This window comes from Phalacrocorax carbo (genome assembly GCF_963921805.1).
Source record: "Phalacrocorax carbo chromosome W unlocalized genomic scaffold, bPhaCar2.1 SUPER_W_unloc_2, whole genome shotgun sequence".
Lineage (NCBI taxonomy): Eukaryota > Metazoa > Chordata > Aves > Suliformes > Phalacrocoracidae > Phalacrocorax > Phalacrocorax carbo.
In genome coordinates, this window is record NW_026990253.1 from 903,310 (window position 1) to 926,951 (window position 23,642).

General features: G+C 45.9%; 1 protein-coding gene across 6 annotated transcripts in view; it reads left to right on the forward strand.

The window, feature by feature from the left end:
• Positions 1-23,642, forward strand: part of LOC135310837 (spindlin-Z-like) — a 120,980-nt gene that overhangs the window by 45,595 nt on the left and 51,743 nt on the right. For 5 of the 6 annotated variants that reach the window (XM_064439886.1, XM_064439892.1, XM_064439891.1 and 2 more), the window contains exon 2: positions 20,262-20,487. In XM_064439886.1, coding sequence (XP_064295956.1) covers positions 20,436-20,487 — 52 coding nt within the window. In that variant the 5' untranslated portion in view covers positions 20,262-20,435. Of the gene's footprint in view, positions 1-12,132; positions 12,331-20,261; positions 20,488-23,642 lie in introns of all 6 variants that reach the window. The other variant, XM_064439887.1, reaches the window with a different exon arrangement.

Here is a 23,642-nt window from a genome sequence, read left to right on the forward strand (position 1 = left end):
TTCAAATCTGGTGGAGAGTGGCTTGGCAACTACATCAGCCAATTCTCTCAGGACCCTGGGATGCATCTCATCAGGTCCCATAGACTTATGTATGTTCAGGTTCCTCAGGTGGTCTCAAATCTGTTCTTCTCCATCCTTTATTGGATACGGGGGGAACATTGACACCAAGGATGAGGAAAAGGCTGAGGTACTCTATGCCTTCTTTGTCTCAGTCTTTAATAGTCAGACCAGTTATCTCTAGGATATTCAGCCCCCTGAGCTGGAAGTTGGGGATGGATCACAGAATAAACATCCCATAATCCTGGAGGAAGCACTTTACATCCTGCTGCTCCACCTGGACACTCACAAGTCCATGGGACCAGATGGGATCCACCAAAGAGTACTGAGGGAGCTGGCAGAGGAGCTCACCAAGACGCTCTCCATCATTTATCAGCAATCCTGGTATAACGGGAGGTTCCAGAGGACTGGAGGCTTGCCAATGTGACACCCATCTACAAGAAGGGCTAGAAGGAGGATCCGGGGAAGTACAGGCCGATCAGTCTGACCTCGGTACCGGGGAAGGTTGTGGCGCAATACATCTTGAATGTGCTCACCAGGCAAGTGCAGGACAAGCAGGGGATCAGGCCCAGCCAGGATGGCTTCATGAATGGCAGTTCCTGCCTGACCAACCTGATCTCCTTCTATGACCAGGTGACTCACCTAGTGGATGAGGGAAAGGCTGTGGATGTTACCTACCTGGACTTCAGCAAAGCCTTTGACACTGTCTCCCACAGCACCTTCCTAGAGAAGCTGGTGGTTCATGGCTTAGACATGTGTACTCTTCACTGGGTAAAATCTGGCTGGATGGCTGAGCCCAAAGAGTTGTGGCCGGCCATGGATGGTGTTCCCCAGGACTCAGTGTTGGGGCCGGTCCTGTTCAATATCTTCATTGATGATCTGGATGAGGGGATTGAGTGTACCCTCAGTAAGTTTGCAGAGGACACCAAGCTGGGTGGAAGTGTCGATCTGCTGGCGGGCAGGACGGCCCTACAGAGGGACCTGGACAGGCTGGATCGTTGGGCCAGAGCCAACGGTATGAGATTCAGCAAGGCTAAATGCTGGGTCCTGCACTTGGGTCACAGCAACCCCATGCAACGCTACAGGCTTGGGGAGGAGTGGCTGGAGAGCTGCCTGGAGGAAAAGGACCTGGGTGTGTTGGTTGACAGCCGGCTGAACGTGAGCCAGCAGTGTGCTCAGGCGGCCAAGAAGGCCAACAGCATCCTGGCTTGTATCAGGAATAGCATGGCCAGCAGGAGTTGGGAAGTGCTCGTCCCTTTGTTCTCAGCACTGGTGAGGCCACACCTCGAATAACGTGTTCTTTTTTGGGCCCCTCAGTATAAGTAGGACATTGAGGTGCTGGAGCGTGTCCAGAAGAGGGCAACGAAGTTGGTGAAGGGTATGGAGAACAAGTCTTATGAGGAGTGGCTGAGGGAGCTGGGGTTGTTTAGCCTGGAGGAGGCTGAGAGGAGACCTTATTGCTCTCTACAACTACCTGAAAGGAGGTTGTAGTGAGGTGGCTGTTGGTCTCTTCTCCCAAAGTATTAGTGATAGGACGAAAGGAAATGGTCTAAAGCTGCGTCAGGGGAGGCTTAGATTGGATATTTGGAAAAATTTCTTCACTGAAAGAGTGGTGAGGCATTAGAACAGTCTGCCCAGAGAGGTGGTGGAGTCCACATCCCTGGAGGTGTTCAAAAAACGTGTAGACGTGTCACTTCGAGACATGGTTTAGGAGGCATGGTAGTGTTGGGTTGACAGTTGGACTTGTTGATCCTAGAGGTCTTTTTCAACCTTAATGATTCTGTGATTCTCTTACAGTGGGAGGGACTTTGCTCCCCTAGTCCCTGCCTTGCCATCCATCCATTTGAGAGGTGTGGGAAGAGAGGTTGCCCGTGAAGACTGAGGCAAAAAAGTAGTTGAGTACCTCAGCTTTCTCCTTGTCTGTTGTTACCAGTTTGCCAGTCATGTTCATTGGTGGGGTACACTTTATTTGACCTTACAAGCTACCAGTATGATCAGGGGACTTTTTTTGACCTTTGGGCTACCAAGATGATCAGGGCAATTGAGCATCTCCCTTATGAGGAAAGGCTGAGACACTTGGGTTTGTTCAGCCTGGAGAAGAGAAGACGGAGGGGGGATCTCATCAGTACCTATAAATATCTGAAAGTGTGGTTTTCAGGATGATGGGACTACACTCTCTTCAGTGGTGCCCAATGACAGGACAAGGGGCAATGGGCACAAGTTGAATCACAGCAAGTTCTATCTAAACATGAGGAAAAACTTCTTTACTGTGAGGGTGACAGAGCAGTGGAACAGGCTGCCCAGGGAGGTTGTGGAGTCTCCTTCCCTGGAGACATTCAAAACCTGCCTGGACGCAGTCCTGTGCCCCCTGCTCTAGGTGTACCTGCTCAAGCAGGAGGGTTGGAGATGATGATTTCTAAAGGTCCCTTCCAACCCCTACCATTCTGTGATTCTGTTTCTGCCTGACATACCTGTAGAAGCCATTCTTATTATTCTTTGCATCCCTTGCCAAGTTCAGCTGCAGCTGCACCTTGGCCTTACTGACTCCATCCCTACATAACCGGGCAGCATCCTTAGCCTCTTCCCAGGATATCTGTCCCTGCTTCCACTGCCTGTGCATTTCCTTCTTGCCCTTTGGTTTGACCAGCACTTCTCAACTCATCCATGTTGGTTTCTTGCCTTCCTTTCCTCATTTCTTACACCTGGGAATGGAGAGCTCTTAAAGAGTGTCCTCTAATGATCTGCCAGGTTTGTTCTGCTCCCTTGTCCCTGGAGGCAGTTTCTCAGGGGATCCCATTGACTAACTCCTTGAATAGCCTGAAGTTTGCTTTCCTAAAATTCAGGGTCCTTGCTTTACCCTTTGCCTGACCCATATCCCTCTGGACTGTGAACTCCACCAGTGCATGAGCAGTGCAGCCCTGGCTGCCTCCAATCTTGACACCACCAGTTAGCTCACTTGCATTGGTGACCAGCAGATCCAGTAACACATCCCATCTGATAGGGCTGTCTATTACCTGTCTTAAGGAGTTCTCCTCGATGCATTCCAGGAGTCTCCTGGATTTCCTACAGCTTGTCGTACTACTTTTACAGTAGATGTTGGGGTGGTTGAAGTCCCCCAGCAGGATGAGAGCCTACAAGCATGATGCCTCCTGTATCTGGAATAAGAAGGCATCTTCAGTAGGTTCCCCTTGATTGGGCAGCCTGTAGTAAACACCAACCACAAGGTTCCCTGTTGCCTCGGTGTCTAATTCTTACTCATAACCTTTCAACCTTCTGTTTAATAATCTACAGTTATATCAATATAGCATCTTAGAGTAAATGTGATTTGCAATTTTATTTTTATATATAAATATACACACACACACACACCCCCTATGCACAGTTGTATACCAGTACAGCTTGTTTCTGTATACTTCTAGGCAAATAGCAATAAATCTATGGATAGAGGGAAAACTGTAGAGGATATCAGAGGGTAGGGAAAATAGTGCTTTATTTGGGGGTCTGTCAACTGATAAATCCATCATTGAAATGCATTGCTCATTGTGTTTGTCAGTTGTAAATAATTTTTGTGTTCGCATAGCTAGTTTACTATAATCTCTCTTCCCAGGTGACAGATGTTACTACTCCTATGAAATCCCAGTGTTAGGGAAAAAAAGTTCTTAGTAATTGAGATGCCAGATGAGTCTGTAAGATACTTTCATGCAGATTTGAAATTTGTGTGGCTGAATTTTCATACCTTAGGAAAGTGAAAATGTCCAACACAAACTCCTGTTATTTAGGAGATATTTTAACATTGATTGTCTTGGCGGGAGAGAAGACTTGCATAGGGTCACCCATTCTATTCATATGATAAAAATTAGGGAATCTGAATAACAGACCTGCCTCATCCAACTTGTTAGTGCCAAAACCATTATACTACTTCAGCTGAAATGTATATCAGCAATTCTGAATTGAGTTATGGAAATCAAAATATTATGTACCAAGAAAACTCTTCAACTGACATATTTCTTTTCAGAATTACTTTGCTCACAGAATAGTCTCATGTGGTTTACAATTAAGGGCTTACAGAGGGGATTAAACTGGTTCATGAGGAAAACTGTATGATCTGTGCTCTGAGTGTACATGCTGTTTTTTCCCTTCTTTTGCCTTTATGCTGAAAAAAATTAATAATTAAATATAGGTCTATTTTCATGTCTTGATATTGTGTCTTCCTCCTTACCCTGATAGCATGATTGTACTGTTATCATTAAAATTAGTACGGTGACTGACAATTTGTAGGCCTTGCTGGTTTTAGTCCATCGTTTAACCTTTCTTGTGTGAAACTGCAAAATAATTAGAACAGTATCATACAAAAGTATTTGTCTAAGTTGCACATTGTTTTTCATAAGTGTGTTCTGACCTAAGAAAGAAAACACTCTGAGTATTTTTTTGTAAGCAAAACACTTGGGCTGGTGAGTAGTTGTAGCTGATGGCTAATCAGAAGAATGTTCTTTAAATGAAACCTGCAGATGAACTGTTGATGACCTGTGCAGTCAGGTGTGGGGGCAATCAGTGCCTAAATGGTAGGCTGTGATGCTTTTCTAAAAGATACTGGTAGTCTGTAAAGGCAGTTATACTGTGTTCTGGGGGTGTCGGTTTGGATCAAAAAAAGCAACCTGTGTTTTATTTGCTATATGAAAGAACAAAGTAGTGTTTTTGAAATTTGTTCGCTATACTATTATTAAAAATGCTGGCTTTCAGAAGTCATACTGAAATATTTTGAAGTGACTTAGCAGTTTCTTATTTTAAATCGCTCAAATACTAAATTCTAGTGCTGTCAACAGAATTATCCTCAAAAGTTAATTGTTTCATAAGTCATCTTATGTACATCCTTCTAACAAGGAATTTCCATTGTTCCTTAACAGTATGGCTTATTGTTACTTAGTATGTCATAAGCACATTAGAGATTTGTGTGTGTGCTAGGTTTTGGCTGAGAAGGGGTTACTTCTCGTCACTGTTCTGGTCGGCTACCTTTCCAGCTGCTGGGAGGGGCGGGGCCACAGCCAGGGCGGCTGACCCTGACTGGCCAAAGGGATGTTCATTCCATACCATGTGACACCATGACCAGTATATTAACCGGGGCAGTTGCAGCTTGGGGAGGTGGGTGGTGAGTGGCTGTGTTGCCTGTGGTTTCTTTTGGTGGTTCATCCACCTCCCTCCCCCCTCCACCACATCCCCTGGGTTTCACGCCTCTCACTGTTTTCCTTTCCATTGCATTTTTGTTGTTGGTTTTTTTCACTTTAATTATTAAACTGTTCTTATCTCAACCCATGAGCATTACCCTTCTGATGCTCTCCCCCATCCCACCGGTGGGGGAGTGAGCGAGCGACTGTGTGGGGCTGAGCTGCCAGCTAAACCACGACAGTTTCTTGGTGCCCAACGTGGGGCTCAAGGGTTGGAGATAATAACAGCTGCTGGTCACAGCACCATGTTCTCATTTTTGCAGTTTGTGTTAAAGATTGGTGTTGTATGGTTTAGTCTGCTGTGTTCTGCTGTGATTAGTAATGTTTTGCCTACAAGATTTGTTATGCAAACACTCGTTCTCAGCTTTATCTGGTATTTGGGGTTTTTGCAGAAACAGTTAATGTACTTTGGATACCACCTTGTTGAGGCAATTAGTAATTATACCTCCTCCTCTGAGAGATTTTATATGGAGGAAATACAGAATGGTATCTTTGCAACTTTGTTCTATGATGTCTCTGCCTCTATTACAACCACCTTTTTGTATCTTGAACATCCTTGGGTGGTTAAGGTGCACTTATTGTTAGTTTTTGGGCATGTTGTTTTGGTTTGACTAAGCAACTTAAGAATATCACCCAGAAATCTGCCCCAAGGCTTGATAGTTACGAGTGGCAGGGCATGTGGGACAGCATGGGCAAATACCTAGGGCAGTGGGCACCCCCAGTGTTTTGGAGTTTCACCCCCAAACAAGTGCAGAATCCTGAAAAACTAGTAGAATATTTGGAGAAAGTATGTTGTTATGCTGGGAAGTCCAGAGAGACATAGATAATTGCAACATGCTGGGGCCTGGCCCATGCATACCGAGCCCTGCTCAACACTATTCAGTGCTCCCAAGGGGAAGAGAATGTCTCTGGATTGAAATGCAAAGTGACTGGCACTGTAGACACTCCAGCCCTGAGGACAGGCACTGCAGCCACTCAAACCCCCAGGACAAGTTCTGGAGCTGGCTCAGAGAATAAACCCATGCCAGTATCAGTCGCCCCATAAACAAGGAGAAATATTGGAAGTGGATGTCAACTCGTTTAGAACGAGATGATGAAAAAGCAGGGCCATCACAGGGAGAGGAAGAAGAAGTCATAAATGAAATAGAGACCACCCGATCCCTGTCCTTGAGTGAGTTGTGAGATATGTGAAAATATTTCAACCATGGTTCAGGTGAGCACATTGTCACCTGGCTGCTGGGATAATGGGGCCAGTAGCCTGGAATTAGAGGGAAAAGAAGCCTAACAACTGGGATCCTTTTCTGGGGAAGGGGGCGATGACAAAGCAATTGGAAGAACACAAGCCCTCAGCCTCTGGAGGAGACTCCTGTCCAGAGTGAAGGAAAGGTATCCCTTTAAAGGAGATGTTACATATTGCCCAGGAAAATGGACAACTATGGAGAAAGGCATCCAGTATCTAAGGGAATTAGCTGTGTTTGAGGTGATTTATGGTGACCTGGACGATCAACGGTCATCCAAAGATCCAGATGAAGCCGAGTGCACACGACCCATGTGGTGGAAGTTTGTACAGAGCGCACCATCTTCGCATGCAAACTCATTGGCAGTAATGTCCTGGAAAGATGACAAGACACCAACAGTGGCAGAGGTGATTGATAGATTCTGGGATTACGAAACAAATCTCTCTTCCTCGCTCGTATCTGCTGTGGAGAAACTATCCCGAGAAGTCTAGCAACTCAAGGAAGATAAGTCCTGGTCCCCAGCTGTACAGAGTAGTGTCTCAGCTGTTAGGAATAAGCGTCCTTTGGCTCAAAGAAGGGGATACACACCACGGGCCACCCTATGGTTTTACCTGCGTGACGACGGAGAGGACATGATGAGGTGGGATGGCAAGACTACCTCAAGCCTAGAGGCACAGGTACGTGAACTGCAAGGAAGAACAGTCACTCAGGGAGGTTCTTCCAGGAAAGCTGCTGCTCCAATTTCCAGTGAGCAAGTCCCAAGACAGAGGAGTAGAAGCACTGATTTCATTTCTAAGCGTAATAGAGACAGTCTTGATTCACACTTACAGGAAGTGAGTTGTGACTGCCATGATCAAGACTAGAGGGGCCCTGCCTCCAGCCAGGTGGAGGAAAGGGATAACCGGGCTTACTGGACTGTGTGGATCCGATGGCCTGGCACATCCAACTTACAGGAGTATAAAGCTTTAGTGGACACTGGCGCACAGTGCACCTTAATGCCATCAAACTATATAGGGGCAGAACCCATCAGTATTGCTGGAGTGACAGGGGGATCCCAGGACCTAACTGTATTGGAGACCAAAGTGAGCCTAACTGGGAATGAGTGGCAAAAGCACCCCATTGTGACTGGCCCAGAGGCTCCGTGCATCCTTGGCATAGACTACCTGCGGAGAGGGTACTTCAAAGACCCAAAAGGGTACAGGTGGGCTTTTGGTGTAGCTGCCTTGTAGACGGAGGAAATTAAACAGCTGTCCACCTTGCCTGGTGTCTCGAAGGACCCTTCTGTGGTGGGGTTGCTGAAGGTCAAAGAACAGCGGGTACCGCTCGCCACCACGTTGCACTGGCAACAATATCGCACCAACCAGTACTCCCTGATTCCCATCCATGAGCTCATTCATCAACTGAGGAGCCAAGGAGTCATCAGTAATACCCACTCACCCTTTAACAGTCCCATATGGCCAGTGCGGAAGTCTAATGGAGAGTGGAGACTAACAGTAGAATATCGTGGCCTGAATGAAGTCACGTTGCCTCTGAGTGCTGCTGTGCCAGACATGCTAGAACTTCAATATGAACTGTAATCAAAGGCAGCCAAGTGGTATGCCACAATTGATATCGCTAATGCATTCTTCTCAATCCCTCTGGCAGCAGAGTGTGGGCCACAGTTTGCTTTCACATGGAGGGGCGTCCGCTACACCTGGAATCGACTGCCCTGGTGGGGAAACACAGCCCTACCATTTGCCATGGACTGATTCAGACTGTACTGGAACAGGGAGAAGCTCCAGAACACCTTCAATACATTGATGACATCATTGTGTGGGGCAACACAGCGGAAGAAGTTTTTGAGAAAGGGAAGAAAAGAGTCCAATTCCTTCTGACAGCTGGTTTTGCCATAAAACAAAGTAAGGTGAAGGGACCTGCACGAGAAATCCAGTTCTTAGGAATCAAATAGCAAGATGGTCGTCGTAAGATCCCAATGGATGTGATCAACAAAAGAGCAGCCATGTCTCCACCAACTAGCAAAAAGGAAACACAAGCTTTCTTGGGCGTTGTGGGTTTTTGGAGAATGCATATTCCCAATTACAGTCTGATCGTAAGCCCTCTCTATCAAGTGACCCAGAAGAAGAATGCTTTCAAATGGGGCCCTGAGCAACAACAATACTTTGAACAAACTAAAGAGGAGATAGTTCATGCAGTAGCTCTTGGTCCAGTCTGGGCAGGACAAGATGTAAAAAATGTGCTCTACATCACAGCCAGGGAGAATGGCCCTACGTGGAGCCTCTGGCAAAAAGCACCAGGGGAGACCTGAGTTCGACCCCTAGGGTTTTGGAGTCGGGGATACAGAGGGTCCGAAGCCCGCTATACTCCAACTGAAAAAGAGATATTGGCAGCATATGAAGGGCTTTGATCTGCATCAGAAGTGGTTGGTACTGAAGCACAGCTGCTCCTGGCACCCCGACTGCCAGTGCTGGGCTCGATTATAAAGGAAAGGTTTTTTCTACACACCGTGCAACTGATGCTACGAGGAGTAAATGGGTTGCACTGATCACCCAGCGGGCTCGAGTAGGAAACCCCAGTCGCCCAGGAATCTTGGAAGTGATCATGGACTGGCCAGAAGGCCAAGATTTTGGATTATCACCAGAGGAGGAGGTGACACGTGCTGAAGAAGCCCCACTGTATAACTGTCAGAAGACGAAAAGCAGTATGCCCTGTTCACTGATCGGTCCTGTATCCTTGCGGGAAAGCTGGAAGGCTGCTGTATGGAGTCCTATGCGAGAAGTCACAGAAACTGCTGAAGGAGAAGGTGAATTGAGCCACTTTGTAGAAGTAAAGGCCATCCTGCTGGCCTTAGACATCGCTGAACGGGAAAAGTGGCCAGTGCTCTATCTATACTGCCTCATGAATGGTGGCGAATGCCCTGTGGGGCTGGCTGCAGCAGTGGAAGCAAAGCAACTGGCAGCGCAGAGGCAAACCCATCTGGGCCGTCACATTGTGGCAAGATATTGCTGCCCAGGTAGAGAACCTGGTTCCAAAGATACGTCATGTGGATGCTCACGTCCCCAAGAGTCGGGCCACTGAAGAACATTGGAACAACCAGCAGGTAGATCGGGCTGCCAAGATTGCAGTGGCTGAGGTGGATCTGGACTGGCAACATAAAGGTGAACTATTTCTAGCTCGGTGGGCCCATGACACCTCAGGCCATCAAGGGAGAGATGCAACATACAGGTGGGCTTGTGATCGAGGGGTGGACTTGACCATGGACGTTATTGCACAGGTTATCCACGAATGTGAAATGTGCGCTGCAATCAAGCAAGCGAAGCGGGTAAAGCTTCTGTGGTATGGGGGACGATGGCTGAAATATAAATATGGGGAGGCTTGGCAAATTGACTGTATCACACTCCCACAAACCTGCCAAGGCAAGCGCCATATGCTTACAATGGTAGAAACAACAAATGGCTGGATGGAAATATATCCTGTCCCCCACGCCACTGGCCAGAACAATATCCTGGGTCTCGAAAAACAAGTCCTGTTGCAACATGGCACCCCAGAGAGAACTGAGACAGACAACGGGACTCATTTCTGAAACAACCTCATAGACACCTGGGCCAAAGAGCATGGCATTGAGTGGGTGTATCACATCCCCTATCACGCACCAGCCTCTGGGAAAATTGAACGGTAAAATGGACTGTTAAGAACTACTCTGAGAGCAATGGGGGGTGGAATATTCAAGCACTGGGATACACATTTAGCAAAAGCCACCTGGTTAGTCAACACAAGGGGATCTGCCAATCAAGCTGGCCCTGCCCAGTCAGAACTCCTACATACTGTGGAAGGGGATAGAGTCCCTGGAGTGCATGCAAAAACTATGCTGGGCAAAACAGTCTGGGTTCTTCCTGCCTCAGGCAAAGGCAAACCCATTCGTGGGATTTCTTTTGCTCGAGGACCTGGGTGCACTTGGTGGGTGCTGCGGGAGGATGGAGAAATCTGATGTGTGCCTCAAGGGGATTTGATTTTGGGCGAAAACAACCAATGAACTGTATGGCAAAATGCAAACTGCTATATAATATTGTGTGTCACCTCTGTGTTGTATCAATGATATCAGAGTATGAGCCTCACAATCCATGGAAGATAAACTGTGAAACAAGCCAAGTGCAGCAGTGATGGAACAATGACTGCTTTGGTATGCAGCAACCCAACGCCACACACACCATCTCTCCCACCCTGACAGACTGATACAGCAGATGGAGCCCAGAGTCATGGACTGGGTGAACTCAATGGACATGTTAATGGACATTTTACAGGGAAGGTCCATAGAGTAAGGGAATGATGTTTGTGTATTATGTTAAAGGATGGGAAGGGGAGGGGTGGTGGTTGGTACGGTTGTATTGAATTGTATGGGACCTGGGCATGGTGTAAATGGTATGGACTAAGGGGTGGAGACTGTGCTGATTTTGGCTGAGAAGGGGTTAATTCTCCTCCCTGTGGGGGGTCATCTACCTTTCCAGCTTCCTGTGCTCTGCCAGGTGTTGGCGGGAGGCTGGGAGGGGTAGGGCCATGGTGGGGGCGGCTGACCCCGACTGGCCAATGGGATGTTTATTCCATACCATGTGACACCATGACCAGTATATTAAGGGGGGTAGTTTTGTGGCTCAGGGAGGTGCGGCATCGGGTCGGTGGGTGGTGAGCGGCTGCGTCGCATGCGGTTTGTTTATGTGGTTCATCCCCTTCCCCCCCCCGGGTTTCTTGCCTCTCGTTGTTTTCCTTTCCATTGCATTTTTGTTGTTGTTGTTTTATTTTAATTATTAAACTGTTCTTATCTCAAGCCATGAGCATTACCCTTCTGATTCTATTCCCCATCTGCCGGTGGGGGAGTGAGCGAACGACTGTGTGGGGCTGAGTTGCTGGCTAAACCACGACAGTGTGGAACTTGGCATTCTTTAGCTTATAAATATTATGAATGATGACAGCACATATAATGCTATCATGTAAATATTCCAAATCCTTAATATGGAAAATTATCAAGAAGAAAAATCAACCCACAAAATTCAAAATCTTTTATAATGGAACTAGTACAAAAAACCAATATATGTTTTATATTTTTCTTGTTTATTTCAATAAGGCAAACGACTTCAGAGTTGTTACATATGCTTTAAAGTTCCACATGTTCTCAAAGTATATCAGTTGATCTTCATGAAATCTCTTTTTTTTCCCTCCTTATTAATGCTTTTAGAACTGTCAGTGTGAAACAGGGAAGTAAAGAATTCAGAATACTAATTTTAGGTAAATTTATTTTTAATTTCCTTTCTGTAAAAATAGTAAGTGTTGAATTTGTGGAAGTTACTTGCCTTAGTTTATAGAAAATGTTTGAATTGCCCAATCAGCTTTTCACTTCAGTAGTCTTGTGTCCTTGTGGTGGTGCAGCCCCCAGGCCACTCTGAGATCCCAGGATAAGCCCTATTGTGCTTTTATCTTGGTCATAAGGACTTGGGCTTCAGGTGGTCTCTGTCCACAGCTGGGCTATTTGCTGCCTGACTTGTGTACCAGAATGACTCAGCACAGATTGTGGCCAGGATATAAAATACTGACCAAAGCCAATCATCTCAAAATCCTATAAACAGGGATTCAAGAGGGAGACCTTTTTGTGCTCTCCAGGACCGCAGTGGGCTGTGTGACCCAGTATCTCCCCCTGGGCTGGGACACCTCTCAGGGTAGATTTCGCGAGGATTGAAGGATTGCCCATCGATTTCACAAGGACTCAAAAGGCCTGATTTCATGAGGTTCACCAATCCTCCATTGATGAATGCCAGCACATAAAAGTAATTCATGAAACCCACGAAAAGGGAAATTTTATTCACAGGTTAACCTCGGGGTGTGTGTGTGTGTGCACATGCAATTTGACTATATCTACATATATATATTATCCCTATTCACATAAACTGTTGACCAGGTCTGAGACTAAGATTGGACCTAGCTGCAACTGGACTCCTCTCTGAAAGGTGTTTAGAAAGCAAGGGGGTCTAGTCTGAATGTCGTGACTCAACGGGAGGGTCCTCCTTATCCCCTGCATCCACAATCCCTCTGTGAATCATTCTAACTCGAGTGTAACTGAATTTTCCTTTGTGCACTTCTTCCATGTAAGTGATAGAATAAACCTTGCCATTCTTGAATCTTTAACTAAGTTGCTATCTTGATTGTAACAAATTCCATCAAATTGCTGTTTTAAACTGGCTGATGCTGTTAAGAATTATACAACCTAATACTGTGATCTATCTCAAAAATATTAATAAATCTTAAATTGCTAACTAAAGCCATGTAACAAATAATATTCATGACAAATTGGTATAGTTGGCAGTATCCACTTACCTGTATTTTCAACAGTCCTTAGGTTCAGAGAGCACAGTGAAATGCTGCTTTGCATTGTGACTTTAAAAGGGTTAGGAAGCCTTTTTCCTTCTAAGAGGAGTGTCTTTGTTGGCATAGTAGTGATCTGGGACAGATCATTCCAATAAAATGCTAACTAACTGGTAGAAAGCCAAAACTTGTGTGTTGTTTCATTTTTCTTTGTAAATATAGCTACTTAACAAAAAATGAAACTAAAATGTCTCTACAGTATTTTACAATTTCAGTTTGCATTGTGACTGATCAGTAAACCCCTACAATGGAAGAAGGCTCAGTGGAGATGGGCAAGGGCAAGGGTGATGCGCCCATGAAGCTCAGAGAATAATGCAGGGTGTGACTGACCTCAGCTGTTGCAGAGAAAGCTGGCTTTTAGATAACAGTTCAGTGGATCTGCCACCGAAATCAGGGAATAAACCTCGTAACACCAATGTAGTGTTAAAAGGCAGGCATTCTTTATTCAGGGCGCTGGATGCACGGGGGATCGCTCCTCCTAACATGCATACCTTACACACCTTTCCAATGTGATTTATATAGACCAAAAATATACATATTCATCTTATCCATGCATACTCAATATTATTCTCTTTGGTGATTGGTACAAACTTGCTCGCTTCACATGTAAATTATTGAGCAGGTTCAGTTGTCCTTTCCCATTGTTCTCTTTTGAGTAGGTGGTATTACTTGGGTCGGTGGTCGTGATCTCCCCCTGCCCGAATTACCTTTTACCTACTTAGATCTTGATCTTGGCAGTCCTGGCCAGTTTTCTCAGTCCACTGCATGAAACCACATTTTGTCATCCTCTTCTGACAGAAACACATTGTCTATTGTTTCATTCGCATTAATGTTTAACTAATGACTAAAATGCAGATCAAAGAATACACTGATTTGTATACTCCGTGTCCCCAGACTTGATGTCCAGTTGGATAGGGCTGTACAAGGAGTAGAGCGACATCCATGGTTGGTTAATTCCATCACTCTGGTTATAGATCAACTGGTAGTATGTTTCTCCCAAATTTCATTAAAAGAATGTGAATGTCTCCCTGAGTTAGCCAGAGCAGCATAGGGGGAATGAATAGGTGGCTCAGTCCAACATATAGTATAAAAACTAGGCAACTAACAAAAGAATTTTGAAGAGAGCAACAGGATTGTGCTGGCTTCAACACATGTATTCCTTCCTGGTGACTGGGGATGCCCAGCATCGTGACATTGGGCATAGTATAGAGACCAGTAATGAGGATCACATTGGTATTGAACTGTATATTGCAATTGCTATATTTTGCTAAGTGTAGCTTACACTTGTACTGTGATTTGGTTATATTGTTGGATCACTCTGCTAAATCAGTAATCCCGTGTAACATCAACTGTCTTCAAATAAGTAAATTTGACATTAAACATCACACCCTCCATGGGTAGAATATATAAAGAGCCTGGTCAGAGAGCATTGGAGTCTGGCAGCTATGGATTGGAAATCTGAAAAAAAAAACCCACATATAATACATACAGATATTATGAAATATTTGCAACTTCCTGGATGACAAGTCAACAACTTACTGGAAAAGGGTATTTTAATTAAGTGCTGATGTTTTTCATGTGTGTGCGGTTGGGTTTTGTTGTTTGTTTAGTATAGAAGTATAATGCTAGATTACAGTTCATCCTCTCCAAATCATAATCTCATCTCATCTGGAGGAAAAAAGTTAATTTCTCTTGCATGTGTACACAGTCCTTGTGAGACTGAATATGGAAGTGTATTTTAAGCTATAGTGAAATATTTTTGATGTCTTTGGTATAAAACATTTTCTTGTGTTCTAGTAAAATAGGCAAGCTAACTGCTTCCTATTGTTTCTTCAAATGTGTTTTAAACCTTGAGTATTGTTCCTCTGGTACTGTTCAGCATTACTGCATATATAATGGGTAGATTTCAGGAAGAGATGAAATGTGGAAAAACTGATAAATTCCTTGAAATGGATATTTAAGTTTAATTTAACAAATTCTTATTGCTTCCTGACTGTATGACTGAAAAGTTAGTTTTCCCAAATATAGCAGAGATCTTTCCAGAAACTACAAATTGCCAAATATTTGCTTAAACTAGAAACACCAGAAACTAGTATTTAATTTTGTTTGTGTCTCTATCGCTCTTTATTCCTAGGAATATTCCTCTGCATTGATCTAATGTTCCTAGGAGTTAGTGGATGTGATTCATGGAAGAATTGGCAAAGTGTTAGTAGATGTAAATATCAGCATAGTACTTGTACTACACCTCAAGGCATGTCCTTGTATATTCAGTTGTTCAGTAAGGGACAAACATAAGGTACACCTTCTCCCACAGCTGGGTCACTAGTTAGGGCTATTGTCAAAATTAACAGCAAGTTTCAAAGCTGCGGTTGGGAAGAAAAAACATGAAAGGGATAAGACCACTGATGACTGAGAACATGATTACAGCAATCACATTTCTTAAGGAAACCAGGCTAAAAGGATGAGCTGACCTAATCTCTTGTTTTATCCGTGTGCAGCATGGAAATGAATGGATTAATTAGGAAAAATGCTCGCTGTCCATAAACATTAGTCGGAAATAGTTGATCTGTAATTCTTCAAGATTTTAGGTGATAACAAGTGTCTGTAACTTAAATCTTGGAAAAAGACTTTAAAGCATTGTCCTCCCATATCTCCCTAATCTAGAGTAATGTGATTAATAAATGTTTCAGGAAGCTTAATTTAGCTGTAGGGAATTATCAATGACTTTTGAAGATATTCTATGAACTAATGACTTAAGAAATTGGTAGTTTGAGTATCACAATAGAATCTGTGGGGTTTTTACCTTTCAAGTGTTAATTTTTTTCTACAGTTTTTTAAACGTATCTGTATAGAAGGAATTCTGGTATGGGTGTGAAGCATTTTCATAGAATCATAGAATCATTAAGGTTGGAAAAGACCCTTAAGATCATCGAGTCCAACTGCAAACCTATCACTGCCAAGTCCACCACTAAACCATATCCTCAAGCACCACGTCTACCCTTCTTTTAAATACCTCCAGGGATGGAGACTCCACCACCTCCCTGGGCAGCCTGTTCCAATGTTTGACAACCATTTTGGTGAAGAAGTTTTTCCTAATATCCAACCTAAACTTCCCCTGGCGCAGCTTGAGGCCATTTCCTCTCGTGCTATCGCTTGTTACTAGGGAGAAGAGACCGACCCCCGCCTCGCTGCAACCTCCTTTCAGGTAGTTATAGAGAGCGATAAGGTCTCCCCTCAGCCTCCTCTCCTCCAGACTAAACAACCTCAGCTCCCTCAGCCGCTCCTCATAAGACTTGCTCTCCAGACCCTTCATCAGCTTTGGTGCCCTTCTTTGGACATGCTCCAGCACCTCGATGCCACTCCTGTACTGAGGGGCTCAAAACTGAACACAGTATTATTTCAGGTGCGGCCTCACCAGTGCCGAGCACAGGGGCACTATCACTTCCCTGCTCCTGCTGGCCATGCTATTCCTGATACAAGCCAGGATGCCATTGGCCTTCTTGGCCGCCTGAGCACACTGCTGGCTCACGTTCAGCCAGCTGTCGACCAACACCCCCAGGTCCTTTTCCTCCAGGCAGCTCTCCAGCCACTCCTCCCCAAGCCTGTAGCGTTGCATGGGATTGTTGTGACCCAAGTGCAGGACCCAGCATTTAGCCTTGCTGAATCTCATACCGTTGGCTCTGGCCCAACGATCCAGCCTGTCCAGGTCCCTCTGTAGGGCCTTCCTGCCCTCCAGCAGATCGACACTTCCACCCAGCTTGGTGTCATCTGCAAACTTACTGAGGGTACACTCAATCCCCTCATCCAGATCATTGATAAAGATATTGAACAGGACCGGCCCCAACACTGAGCCCTGGGGAACACCACTCGTGACTGGCCGCCAACTGGATTTGACTCCATTCACTACCACTCTCTGGGCTCAGCCATCCAGCCAGTTTTTAACCCAGTGCAGAGTGTACTTGTCCAAGCCATGAGCAGCCAGCTTCTCCAGGAGAATGCTGTGGGAGACAGTGTCAAAGGCCTTACTAAAGTCCAAGTAGACAACATCCACAGCCTTCCCCTCATCTGCTAAGCAGGTCACTTTATCATAGGAGGAGACCAGGTTAGTGAGGCAGGACCTCCCTTTCATAAACCCATGCTGGCTGAGCCCGATCCCCTGGTTGTCCCGCACATGCCGCGTAATGGCATTCAAGATGATCTGCTCTATGACCTTTCCTGGCACCGAGGTCAGGCTGACAGGCCTGTAGTTCCCTGGATCCTCCTTCCGACCCTTCTTGTAGAGGGGCATCACATTCACTAGTTTCCAGTCATCTGGGACGTCCCCGGTTGACCAGGACTGCTGATAAATGATGGACAGTGGCTTGGTGAGCTCCTCTGCCAGCTCCCTCAGTATCCTCGGGTAGATCCCATCTGGCCCCATGGACCTGTGAACATCCAGGTGAAGGAGCAGGTCGGTGACTGCCACCTCTTCAACAACTGGGACTTCATTCTGCATACTATCTCCATCTCCCAGCACAGGGGCCTGACAACCCTGAGGATGACCAGCCTGACTATTAAAAGACTGAGGCAAAGAAAGCATTAAGTACCTCAGCCTTCTCCTCATCTTTCCTGGCAAGGTTACCTTCTGCCTCCAACAAAGGAGGGAGATTCTCCCTGGCCCTCCTTTTGTCACTGATGTATTTATAAAAACATTTTTTGTTATCTTTAATGGGGGTGGCCAGTTTACGTTCTAGCTGGGCCTTCGCCTTCCTAATCTTTTCCCTGCATAACCTCGCAACATCCTTGTAGTCCTCCTGAGTCACCTGCCCCTTCTTCCAAAGGCAGTAAGCTCTCCTTTTTTTCTTGAGTTCCAGCCAAAGCTCCCTATTCAGCCAAGCCAGTCTTCTCCCCCGCCTGCTCGAATTACGACACATGGGGACGGCCTGCTCCTGCGCCTTTGAGACTTCCTTCTTTAATAACATCCAGCCTTCCTGGACTCCTTTGCCCTTCAGGACTGCCTCCCAAGGGACTCTGTTAACCAGACTCCTTAACAATCCAAAGTCTGCCCTTCTGAAGTCCAGGGTAGCAGTTTTGCTGACCCTCTTCCTTACTTCTCCAAGAATCGAGAACTCTATCACGTCATGGTCGCTGAGCCCAAGACAGCCTCCAACCACCACCTCACCCACCAGGCCTTCTCTGTTCGTAAACAGCAGGTCCAGCGGGGCACCTCCCGTGATTGGCTCGCTTACCAGTTGCATCAGGAAGTTATCTCCCACACACTCCAGGAACCTCCGAGACTGCTTTCTCTCTGCTGTGTTGTATTTCCAGCAGATATCTGGTAAGTTGAAGTCTCCCACAAGAACTAGGGCTAGAGATTGTGAGACTTCAGCCAACTGCTTGTAGAGTACTTCATCTGTCTCCTCATCCTGGTTGGGTGGTCTATAACAGACTCCCACCAGGATATCTGCCTTATTGGCCTTCCCCCTGATCCTTACCCATAAGCACTCAACCTTATTACCGTCGTTGAGTTCTAGACAGTCAAAACACTCTCTAACATACAAGGCTACCCCTCCACCTCTCCTTCCTTGCCTGTCCCTTCTAAAGAGCTTATAGCCATCCATTGCAGTGCTCCAGTTGTGTGAGTCATCCCACCATGTTTCTGTGATGGCGACCGCATCATAGTTTCCCTGGTGCGCAATGGCTTCCAGCTCCTCCTGTTTATTGCCCATGCTGCGTGCATTGGTATAAATGCACTTCAGTTGATCTATTGATCTCTTCTCCAACACAGGCATGCCACCCCCAGGCTCATTCCTAGCAAGCCTGGTTTTATCCCCTTCCCCCTTCATATCTAGTTTAAAGCCCTCTCAACAAGGCCTGCTAACTCCTGAGCCAGAATCCTTTTCCCCCTTTGCGACAGGTGAACCCCATCTGTCTCCAGCAGGCCTGGTGCCATGTAAACTGCCCCATGATCAGAAAAAAACAAAATTCCACCAATGGCACCAGCCTCTGAGCCACGTGTTAATGAGATGGGACTTCCTGTTCCTTTCCATATTTCTCCCGGGTACCGATGGGATGGAGGAAAACACTACCTGTGCTCCTGATCCTTCAAGTAATCGCCCCAGTTCTCTAAAGTCCCTTTTGATTGTCTTTGCACCTCTCTCAGCTACCTCATCACTGCTGACCTGAACAACCACTAGCGGATAATAATCGGATCCTTTTACTAGCCTAGGGAGCTTCCTGGTAATGTCTCTCATCCTTGCCCCAGGGAGGCAGCAGACTTCCCTATGGGATGAGTCCGGTCGGCATATTGGGCCCTCTGTTCCCCTCAGAAGGGAATCGCCTACGACAATTACCCTTCTTTTTTTCTTACCAGTGGCCATTGTAATGCGTGGGGCTGGCTGGTTCCCTCTAGTCAACCCCTTGGGTGGATCACTGTCTGTATCTTCGTCCTCCTGGCCCTCAGGTTCCAGAGCCTCATACCTATTGTGTAAGGGCACCTGGGGTGGCGAAGTCAGCCAGGAGAGGATTTGCCTACTGCGCCGAGCAGGGATCGGGATCTGCATCCATCTTCCGTCTCTTGGGTCCCCTCCCTCTGCCTGGTGGCACGAGGGCAGGGGGGCCACTCCTTCTCTTGATGCTTCTATCTGGTGTGCTTGTCTCAGGGATGGTAGGGAGCGGCTCCACCAGTCTAGCTCCCTCTCGCATTCCCTGATACTTCTCAGTCTTGCAACTTCTTTCAGCTCTGCCACCATGCTGAGCAGATCCTCCACCTGCTCACACCTCACACAGGTCCTGTCTCGGGAGCCCTCCATGACTGGAGCAAGGCTCTGGCACTCTCTGCAGCCAGAGACCTGGGTGGCTGCATGTTTTAGTGGGAGGTCTGTCTGCATTGCCACATGCCTCCTGGTGATAGCTCTTGTCCGAGTGGAGACCATGGCTAGTTTTGGTTTGTTTTCTAACAAATGGAAGTAGTTCATTTATGCTTTACCTCCAGTAAAGGTAGTGCAGTTTCTTTTGCTTTCAGGCAGGGTTTTTAAAGTAGTACTTGTTCTTATACTAAGCAAAGTTTTTGTTTTTTCGTTGTTTGTTTTTTTTTTAATGAGGTTTTTCTATGTGTATCTGTCTGTGGATGACTTTGAATTGATACAGAACTTAAACTGAGAATATGAGGAAAAGTACGAGCCTTAATATTTGGCTGTCTTCTTGCCTACCTGCCTTCTGTTTACTGAATGTGTCCAGAATAACAGAATATGAAGGGACTTCTCATTGAGCATAAAAGCAAAAATATTTTGTTTCACTTCAATATTTATTTTAACCAGTTCTCAAATCAGACTGTACTTTCTGGTTTGTTTTTCAGAATGATATAATTTAAAGTGCTTCTCCTATATTTGAGGAAGAACAAATTGGTGATTGGATGGTGGATTAATAAGTAGCTGTTGTATTACGAGAGTAAGAAGATATTTTGGGAGTTGGGAAGAACTGGATTTTCACCCTAGTCCAGCAGCTTTGCTGCTCGCTTAAACACAGATGAATGAAGACCCCATTTGGAAAATCGCCAGGTCAGCGGTCCAGAGCTGATGCAGGTGAGGTGTTACTGAATTTGGGAGTTTTGTTTGTTGTTTTTTAGTGGGTAAAAAAGTATCCTTATTTTATAGATTTTCTTATGTACTCATGGCTTTATGAAGCTGTTACTGTTTGTTTGTGGGTTTTTTTCACTTTTTTTTTTAAGAGAAGAATTATTGTTTTCATTATAGAAACTGTGGAAGTGAAAGGTTATGCATAAATTTAATTAAGCTGTACAGACTTACATATAAGAAGTTGTACTGGTTTTGGCTGATATGGAGTTAAATTCATAGAAGCTTGCATGGTGTTGTGTTTTTGGATTTGTGCTGAAAACAGTGTTGCTAACATGCTGATGTTTTAGTTATTGCTGAACAGTGCTTACAGTGTCAAGGCCTTCTCTCTTTCTCATGCTGCATCCCCACAGCAAGTAGGCTAGGGGTGTACAAGAAGTTGAGAGGGGACACAGCCGGGACACCTTACCCCAAATGACCAAAGGGATATTCCATACCATAGACTAACACTTTAAGGGGAAAATTTCTCTTGCTCATCTCAGAAGTGCTGGAAAATAGACAATAATGTATTCACCATATTTATAGCTTGCTGTAAAATTTTTAATGATTTTATATAAATTGATCAGATAGTAATTGTGAATTAGCATCTTTCAAAAACCTTTCAGAAAGGTTTTTCTAAATGTACACAGAGATTACTGCTACATTGTGTGTTTCGTAAAGTTAAATAATTAGTCAAAGTATTTTAAAGAGTTCTTTCTTTAAAGAATCTGAGTTTGAAGAAGCTCAGAATATGAGTAGCCACTTAGCCTATTATGACTGGTTAGGCTAATTTGAAGTTTTGCAGCTTGACAGACTAATGAATCTCAGTAAATCAGCAATGACACAACAAAAAATCAAGTTACCAGTCAAGAATTGTTCTGTATGCTGGTATTTGGTCTTGTATAAACTAAGCCAGAATGCTTTAGCTGTACGTTCTGTTTGGCTAGTGTACAGGACAGGGACTAGAAATTCTCAATTCCAAATTAAGAATTCTACAGACCAGCATTTTGTGGATGAAAATGTTTGTACTGGATTTGTGTGGCAAGGTTTTGGTAGCAGGGGGGCTACAGAGGTGGCTTCTGTGAGAGGTTGCTAGAAGGTTCCCCTATGCCCGACAGTCAGTGCCAGCTGACTCCAGGACGGACCCACCACTGACCAAGGCTGAGCCAGTCAGCTGACGGAAAACCAGCGGAAGACAAGCACCATCCGATGATGATCAGCAAGTCTCGTTTATTGGCAATTAGCAAATATCTTTTATACCGTTCGTAAATTAGCTCATACCTATTTGCAAAAGCATAGCTCATCCTTGGCTGGGAGGTAGATGCCAACTCCTCCCATGCTTATCTCTTGTGTTCAGCCTTGCAATTAGCAGTTACTTGTTTCTCACACTCCTTTACCGGTCAACAGCAGCTGGGCTCACACTCCCTTGTAAAACACCAGCTGACCTCACACTCCTCTGTCGACCAACAGCTGGGCCCAAGGTTGCTCTAACTCTGAGCCTGCTTTTCTACTTCAATGCCCTCTTTCTGCTAGCCATTCCCGGGCTAGGCTCCCCACACTTCCCCCGTTTTTACTTTGCACGACATAAGCTTGGTTAACAATTTTCATTAAAAGGGTTCTAATACAAGAAAACACACAGCTCAAGCAAAGCAGTACTACAACTATTATGATTAGCAACAACAACCCCGACTGTAACACACTTTTTAGCCATCCACGCACCCCCAACCAGCTCCCCAAGGCCTCCAGACCAAAGAGGCCAGTATCTTGTTGCCCCTTCTGGGTGTGTTCTATGAGGTCCTGGATTTCCTTATGAATAGATCGAGAGTGGTCAGCCAGATCCATACAACACATTCCCTCAAAATCTTCACAGCCATGCCCGTGGGCCAGTAAAAGGAAATCTATTGCGGCTCTATTTTGTAACACGGCATGCTGCACTGTGGATAGATCCTCAGATACCTCTGAGAGGACTCTACTTGTGCCATTGGCTTGTTTCAGCACCCAGCATGCGAGACTCTCAAGATTTTTATGAGCTCGAGCCGCGGAGACCCCTGGTGTAAAGAGGGATGCGAAAAAGACTTCCCATCTATTCCATAGGCTGACTCCGTCACTGCACTCTGACGTTAGCGACTGAGACGTACCTCTTTTAAACCGATACCTATGGGTTGCGTTGGGGTGGTGGCGCGGTGCACCGAAACTAAGTTGGCCTACCGTGCATGGCCCTCCTCGAGGGTAGGAGGGAATGCCTGCCCAGGCACGGTTGCCACAAATTAAGAAGAACCCCTTGGGAAGGCACCTGGGCCACATCGTGCCCGGGGCCGAGTGGGTCTTGTTGCGGGCCAGTCGCTGGCACCAAACCGTTTCCCAGAGACTGAGGTCCCCTAATGGGGTAACGTTAGTGGGGGGTGAGATATTGACGTGGCGCCCCTCCCTCTGATCCCCGGTCCAATTGGACAGGCCGATGTAAACACAGCTAGTAGCATTAAGAGAGCCCACAAGGGCAAGCTCCTGTGGTTCTGGGCCCACGGGGAGTACATCGTCCCAGATGTCATACTCAGCAAACACCGAAGGGGCGTCACGCCACTTAAAGGGACGCTTCCGAGTTATATTATGCTGCTGTCGCAGCTCTGCTACGGACTGGGTAAAGGTCAGAAAGGTTGCATTACTTAAAGGCACCCCAATAAGACATGTGATAAATGGGGAGTCGGGCGTTGCTAGGCTGGCACAAAAGCTAGTCGTATTCAATGATCTAGCTAGCGTGACCCAGACATTTTCTCGTGGGTCAAAAACGTTAGGTACAAAGGCAGTGCTACATACACTTAAAAGGGCTAATACCCATAATTTCTGTTCAGCAGAGCTCATTATCAGTCCGCCTTGAATTCTCAGTAGAAAACAGACCAGATCTCGGGCGCTATGCACCCTCTGGGACCTTTGTTCCTCCTGGACCGTGGTTATTCACTGGTGAGTGCTGCACAGCGCTCCTCTGGGTTCCTTCTGCTGATCCCAACCGTTCAGGTGCCGCTTCGGCTGGTGCCGCGGTGGGCAACTGTTTTGCGTCGCGCTGTGTGGGGGAGGCGGCGGGTCTGGCACATCTAGCTGGAATCCATTGCGGCCCTGTAGGGGTAGAA